The sequence below is a fragment of the Halichoerus grypus genome, chromosome 1 (genome assembly GCF_964656455.1).
Source record: "Halichoerus grypus chromosome 1, mHalGry1.hap1.1, whole genome shotgun sequence".
NCBI classification, from domain to species: domain Eukaryota; kingdom Metazoa; phylum Chordata; class Mammalia; order Carnivora; family Phocidae; genus Halichoerus; species Halichoerus grypus.
In genome coordinates, this window is record NC_135712.1 from 64,957,920 (window position 1) to 64,965,718 (window position 7,799).

At 41.7% G+C, this 7,799-nt stretch overlaps 1 protein-coding gene across 1 annotated transcript in view; it reads right to left on the minus strand.

Annotated features, from left to right (window-relative positions):
* The window catches only part of HGD (homogentisate 1,2-dioxygenase), a 41,608-nt gene extending 39,161 nt beyond the window's left edge, over positions 1-2,447 (minus strand). Inside the window, exon 1 of the mRNA XM_036111731.2 lies at positions 2,293-2,447. Coding sequence (XP_035967624.1) covers positions 2,293-2,307 — 15 coding nt within the window. The 5' untranslated portion in view covers positions 2,308-2,447. The remainder of the gene's footprint in view (positions 1-2,292) is intronic.
* Between the last annotated feature and the right edge of the window lie 5,352 nt (positions 2,448-7,799).

The window sequence follows — 7,799 nt, forward strand, 5'->3', positions numbered from 1 at the left end:
GTAGAGGGAGGGAGAGGGAGATGGAGATCTGACTACAGGAGAGGAAAAGGCAGTGCCATGAGGGGAGCGGAGGCTGGAGCGGTGAATTTCCAAAATGGAGAAGGGGCCTCCGTCAGGGACTGAGAACTGTAAGAGAGTATGTGTTGTTTTAAGCCACTAAATTTGTGGTCATTTGTTACAGCAGAAACAGGAAACGAATAAAATGACAGTATTAGTGGGTCCTATCTCTGCCTAATAGAATCACCCCCAGAAATTTGTTAAACACAGACCCAGACCTAGTGAATCAAAATATTTGGTGGGGTGGGGGTGGGCAAAGTCTGGATATTAAACAACTCTTCGTTTTAGAAATGAGGAAATCAAGATTTGTAGAAGTGTAGCAACATAAGAACATGGGGTGATCTATTTGAAATTTAATTTTATTATTTTATCTTTTAAATTTTCTTCCCCCAGTTGTGCTGCTTTTATGTAAAATGATTTCATTTGAGGCTTTGTGTTGATATAGCCATTAAAATGAAGAAATAAAAGCTGAGAAGTATATTTTTTGACTTATATAATGTTTATTGATTAGAATGATGCAATCTGGCTCTCTGTATTTGGATTCCTGATCTCTAGAGCTAACCTTTGCTTGTGGAGATTAGACAGCAGGCAGGGAAGAAAGCCTTTGAAATTGAGAACAAAGACCAGCATGCAATTTACATTGGTCTGCCAGTGCTGTGCATTATAAGTTGCTAAAAATTTCAGCAGGATAGGATTTTAGATATAATTTATTTATAAATGGTAAGGATGTTTCCAACCCCTGCTGAACTTCCCCATAGGATTTTCATCAGGGAACAATTTTTATGCACTCTCCTTCTTCTAAGACTTCAGACACCACCATTGATATGATGACCTGCCATATCTATTCTCCCTGCCCTACCCACTCCCCTGAGATCCAGATCCATATCCCACTGTGTCCTGGGTATCTCAACTTGGCTGTCCCTATAGCAGCTCAGATTTAGCTGCAACTCTCTTGGCTCCCAGAACATTCTGGGCTGTCTGCATGTGCTGTACCTTTGCACTCACTGTTTCCTCTGGCCCCCACCTCTTTTCACTTGGCCAATTTCTACTTCTCCCTTAAGACTCAGCTCAGGAACAGCCTCCTTCAAGAAGCTTCTCTTGACCCTACCTAGTCTAGACTGAGTTCCTTTCCGATATTAATCTGTGGCATCAGTACTAACGTATAATATTTGCTGAATGAAAGAATGAGAGTTCTTTTGCAGCCTTTCCAACTCTTGGTCAGGCATGAAGATAAACTCATTTACCTCAGTGTGGAGAGTTTTCAGGATCCCTATCAACTAGGGAAATGTTTGGTTCTTCAAACTCAGCATCAGTTGAAGGCCATTAGGGAAACGCTTAAACTCTGTCTCCTAAAATAAGTCTGCAGTATGGCCCACCTGGCTTGAGTCAAAGTTCTGGGCAGTTCTATTCAGTTCCACATGCATGTGTTGAGCCCTGATGCTAGGTATAGTTTTAGACACTGGGAAAAAAAATCCCTTTACCTGGACTTAAGGCATTCAGTTCATTAGATGCCTCTAAGGCTCCTTTTGGAGCCTGGGATCTGGATTCAGACAAACCAGGTTCTGATCCGGTCTCCATCACCTATAAGCAGAGACCTTGGGCAAGCCACTTAATCTCTCCTAACTTTCCTTCCCTTATTGGTTAAATAGAAACAAGAGTGCCTATATCCCAGATTTATTTTGAGGATTACAATATGAGTTAATTCATTAATAGCACATAACCCACACATACTTTTCAAATGCACATTAAATAATAAAAAGGAATTATTTCCTAGAGGAAGTGCTAGGGCTTCTACTGGCCAAGGGCCGATTGTGGATCCTCAAAATAACTGAATAGATGAAGCAAATCTAATTGGTCGGCTGGAGGCAGTCCAGGAAGCTGCAGCAATGGGAAGATGTCAGGGCGTTGGGCTGGGAAGCAGACAGTGAGAAATATGTCTGACCATGGTGGAGGGGAGCCCTTATGATGTCTACAGGTGCCCAAGACAATATTTCAAATGAACAAAGGCAAGAGATAGACAATGAAGGCTTCATCTCTTTTCTTTATCGCCTCTCCCTCAACCCCCCAGCCCAAGCCTCAGCCATGCCTGTGGACACCATGGCAAAGTCTCTGAACACAGGGGTTTGGAACGGGACTTCGCTAAGTCCTTTCTGACTCTGACACTCTGGAATTCTTGGAAGCTTCCATAGGTTCTGGCTGAAGAAGCCACAGCAAACTTGGCAGAGAGTCTCTTACCTTCAACTCGGCCATTTTCCCTCTGCTGCAGGCGTGATGACTTCAGGAAACACAGGCTCAGAGAGGGTGTGAAGCCAAAATGCCTCTGCTGCTCCTTCAGCCCACTCTCTGGATGTTATTCCCACCACGTCACTGTGCTCACTGGTTAGCAGGCAGCTCAAACTAGCGACAAGAATTGGCCAACTGATAACTAGGGAGAAAGTCCAGCATGCTTATTTTCAAACTGCTTACACAATTGCCTTTGGTTTTTGTTAAACCCGGCTGGTTTTGGAAGAGTTTGCAGAGGCCTATCTTCTCTTCATCTGAGGTAAAGATTAGCCAGTTACGTGTTCCAGTGAAAAGAAGGAGACTTCTTACTAAAGATAGAGAATGTAAAGCTCTCCAGGAAAGGAACTGTTGTGTGTGGCAGAGGCTTCCCCACTCAGACCAGACTCAGGCCTGGAAGGAAGAGGGCAGGGTGTTCACTCTCTGCAGAGTGTGACAGAATGAACTGTGCTTGGACACAGGTGTTTACACACAACTGCTTGAAACAGGGACAGGGGCTAGACGGCGTCCGGAGGTGCCTCCAAGGGATGAGCTGGGGGAACTCTCTGGAGCCTGAAGCACTTCACTTAAAGCAAACTGAGATGTTTACTACTGTTCCTCTTCATTTCTTAAATACATGTAGTGTTTTTATAAATTCTTTAAGAATCTTGTTTTCTAAAACCTTTACCCTTCTAAAAACAGACTGAGAGATTACTTTCCAGCCACCTTTTCTCTGACTCCCTTGCCCTTCATCGTGGCTCTTCTTCTTAGCCATGGTCAGACATCCACTTCTTGGCTAATTGTATTCAGGAAGAAAGAAACCATATATCGAGTGTCTGTTTGTGCCAGATTTTTCCACAGACATTATCTCATTTAATTTCACAAAAACAATCTTGCAAACTAGGCTTTATTATCACAAACTTAAATGCAACAGACCAGGCAGGAAACATAGGCTAGGTGGTATTTCAAGATAAGACTTCTATATGAAGCTCCAATTTTTAAACATTGGCAACTAGAACAAAGGAATGAAGGAATAGATAAAACCAATGTGGTAGATTGCAACAATGTCCACAATTTTCTCCCATCCTTGTATGCTTGCTCTTTTCTAATGTTGAAGTTGCTGGTCTTCCCAGTAGAAGATGTAGTCTTTTTCTTGCTTCCTTGAATCTTACATTGGTTAAGAGCAAACAGAACACAAGCAGGGGCTTGAAAAGTGCTTGTGCCTTGGGATTTGTCCATTTCTTACTACTTGAGATTACCATGCCTAGAAGCTGGGTTAGTCTCCTTGAGAATGAGAAACCACACAAAGAGAGAGGTTAGGGCGTTAGTCCAGCACTGACTGCCAGACGTGTGAATGAGGCAATGCGTCTGCTGGATAATGACAGACATATGAATGATCCCAGGTGAGAGCAGCAGGAGAACCACCAGCAAAGCCCAGTCCAAATTGCTGACTCATAGAATTGTAAGCAAACAGAATGGGGTGTTTTATGCTATTAAGTTTTGGGGTGGTTTGTTAGGCAGTGGGAGATAACGGATACAATAATGTCAAGAACATGCATGCAGGTTGAGAAGGTTATGGGCCGCCAGTTTAGATCCTCTGCTCCATATAAATGGGTCTAAGTTACCTCCAGAGGTCCCCAGGCTCCAGCATACTGCAGTAGCAGCAGAATGATTTGCCTGTGTATGAGGCGTTAGCAAGGAGGGGGCCAGATTAAGGCAACAAATGACAGGTTGGTAGCAAACAGGGTGGCTTGATGCCTGAGTTCCAGGCAGTTATAGGACATCTCAGCAGATGTCAGCATAGACAGATGACTTCGTGGTACTATGCAAGTTTCCCCGGAATTTATATACACACCTGGGAGGAAATGGTATGTGTTGGGGGAGGCCCCAGTTTTCCTGAGGCTGTTTTTGTTATTCCTGCAGTATGCAGACTCAAAATAAAAAATGAATTCAAGAAAAAATATTTCTTGCATCTGAGTTTATGAGTTCTTTGGGTCTTAAATCTATCGATCCTGCAAGTTTGTCTTTGGTGGTTAAGGGGAAAAAAAAAATGAGAGTCAATAAAAGACAAGGAAAAAGCTTTACTGCTTTATTTTTCCATAAACTTCCTATGTTCTTTCCACTGAATCAGTTGTGAAGGCAGATTTAAGGAGTGTTTAAGCTCTTTCCTAAGGTGTGGGAGATTTCTGAAAGAGTAAGAAAGTGGTTACAGATCCCTGACTGCATGAAAATGACTTTGAGGGGCTTGAAAATTGAATACCCTAGCACCAAACTTTATGGATTTCTCCTAACTGGCTTAACTGTGTTTCCTTTTTCTGTTTTTATAATTGTGATGCAATAAAACAAGTATTTGCTTTGTATAACTACTATGTGCCACACACTGTGCTATATACATACAGGGGATATGAGAATAAATAAAACTCAGGAACTATCTGATTCTATGTCTGATGGTTTTCCATTTTAGTTACTGTAACCACACATTCATTGCTTTATTTTACAATTTTTGAGGACTTGCTATGTGCCAGATATACAAAAATGACTAACTCAGTCCTGTTCTCTACTAGAGCAGCATACTGGAGAAGACTGAAATGAACAGGCCATCACAACAGAGAACCATACCTGCTGTGACAGGGAAGGGCCCGGGTGCTATTGGAGGGATTGAGGGGCACCTAGTCCTGAATAGGAGGGCAGGGAAGGCTTCCCAAAGGAGATGATACCTGAGCCAAGTCTCACGGAATGAGTTGGATAGGGCATGAGCAGAGGAAAGAATGTGTGCAAACACAGAGAAGAGGAAGGACAGTGCATTTAAGAACTGTGTTTAGGGCAGAACAGAGGCATCTAGTGAGGGAAGACTGGGAAGGGGAGAGTTTTGGCAGACATCTGGAGCAGGGTAAGAGGGGTGCCTTCTGGGCAGGGTGTGGTTTTTAGCATTCAAAAGGACCCCCAGCGGAGAGAGCAGGTTGTGTAGGGACAAGGCAAACATATCCTGAGCCAGAACAGAGTCACAGTATCAAAGTCGTGAGCAACAAGAACAAAGATGCTAAAAACCAGGCAGAGGAGGATAGATTCAGTGAACCGATATAGGGAACATATGAGGTGGAGAATTTGAAAAGGACCAGGAATTGGAGACAACAGGTATCTGCTTCTCCCAGATTCTAGTAAAATTAGATTTACACTCTACAGAAGCTCCAGGAGAAAAGTCAGAGACGTTCCTGACTCACAAGCAACAGGGAGTGGAGAGAAGGTCCAAAACCAAGTGTAAGAAGTGATGATGAAAGCTCCAGACTCCTTCTTTCACTGCACTTCCAGAGAATGCTATCAGGAAGTGTTTTACCCTCCAGCCAGGAGCCTGGAAGATTCTTCTCTAGTACAGTAACCTATATTTTGATAAATAATAAATATAAAAGGTAAATTTTTTCTGGAAATACTTCTTTTAATAAGGTGATGTCTCTCCCCTTAGTTCATATACCCATGAATTAATAATTCTTATTTGTAATTCTTATTTCTGGAATAAGACAGGATTCAGCATCATTTAATCTTATTTTTTGGTTTTACAGATGTGTTAAGAAAATTTGTCATACGTAAGTAGATATGAATGGAAGGAATTTTGTTACAATATCACTTCTCCTTCTAAATTAAATATCAAAAATCAGATAGTGATCTATTATTAAACATCATTTTTAATGACCTGTCAACAACTGAGTTAGGTTCTTCTTTAATTTTGTTGCAAGGAAATAATTGGAAACCTGATTGGAAGAGGCTTGGTTACCCAGCTATTGGAATCACTGACTTTAATTAAATGTTACCCTTTCACTTAGATGTACCTTTTCTAACTCACTCAGAAAGGGTTGGGAAAATAAATATTAGTTTTATACTCCTTCGCCTGTATAATTATTTGTCACAAAAATGTTATTTTGATATTTTGATAAACCAAGCAAGAAGCCTTGCCACGAAAGAATGTGCCGCAGCCTTGGATATTTCTTACCAAAACTCTCTTTGGTTTGTTCTCAGGAACTCTTCCTTGAGAGCTCTGAGTTTTGTTTTTTTTTTTTAAATAATTGTGTGAGTGGAACAAAATCCTTAAATAAAACTAATATTTAGAATTGTCCTTTTGTTGGCATCCTAAGACATTTACATCCTGGGGCAATATACCATATTCCTAGGTAAGGAAGAGGTTTCTTTTCTGTTGTGGGAAAAGGACGATTGTGAAAGCACGCACAGGTGGGAAGTAACTGGTATCGAGCTGTGTTCACAAGCTGATCAATTTTAACATACATATGCAGATTGATGACCTGGAAAATGATTCCCCTAAAACTATCTGTGCCCATGTACCTCTTGGAGGGGATATTTGTACCCATCCCAGTTGGATGACCACTGATCCACACCAAGAAAGTGGAAAACATTACATCCTGGGACCTGGGGATCGTTACAGGGCAATGCGAAGGAGCGTGACAGGCCTCCAGAGCAATCACTCCAGGATGGACTTGGAGGAGTTACAGTTAGAGGGTCTCCAAGAAACAGATGGAACTGATAGATATACTTGATGGGACTGAGCAAGGTTTTACATCTTTGTTGGGAGTTCAGGGGTTTTGTCTTTGCCCAGTACTTACTGATGGCCTTGGTAAGGCTTAGTGATTAGCCAGCTGAGAAAACAAATGTGGTACAAGAGAGGACCGTGGATAAGATGGCAAGGCATCTTATTAGAAATAGATACACCTGGAATGTAGAACATGGTACTAATAAAAATGGTAGCAGTACATCAAAAACAATCATTTCCTGTCTTGCTGATAGAGGATGTGACAATCATTTCATGATTGCTGTGGCATGTATAACTTTGAAAGAGATGAGTGGCTCAGTTCATTAAGGTGAGATCACGGAAAGGAAGCCCAAGGCGAATTTTGATGAGCTGTAAAGGTGCCATTAAGTAGAGAGTCTACATTCCATATATTCTCTGCTTTGCAATATGAGTTTATTATCTTTCCCAAAGTGTGGATCCTGGACTATTTGCATCAGAATCACCCGTTTTGCCTGTTAAAAATACAAAATCCTGGTGCTATCCTATGTACACAGAATTGGGCAAGTGCGGGCAGATGAAATCCCAAGATTTGCATTTTAAAAACTTCTGCGGATTTTTATGCACATTTGAGTTTAAAAGCCATTGCTTTGAGTCTTTACATGGAGGTGCTAATAGTAACTGAAAATCGGACTCCTTTCGGTAGGCTCCCACTCCAATTTTGCCTCAGGCAAACATACCAGGGCATATTTAAGAGGCTCAGGGTTCTCTCAGGGCTACATCACCTGGAACATTTCCTCTCCTACCACAGTGATTTAACTCAGTCTGGGGACTACAGAGGAATGAATTTTTTATTTCTTTCTCCTCCTTCTCCCCAAACAGTATCCTCCTCTGAATTTTAACAGATATTAAATCAATGCAGACATCCTGTTAGACCTTCAAACTTCTTAAAATAGATGCTACCCCGTGC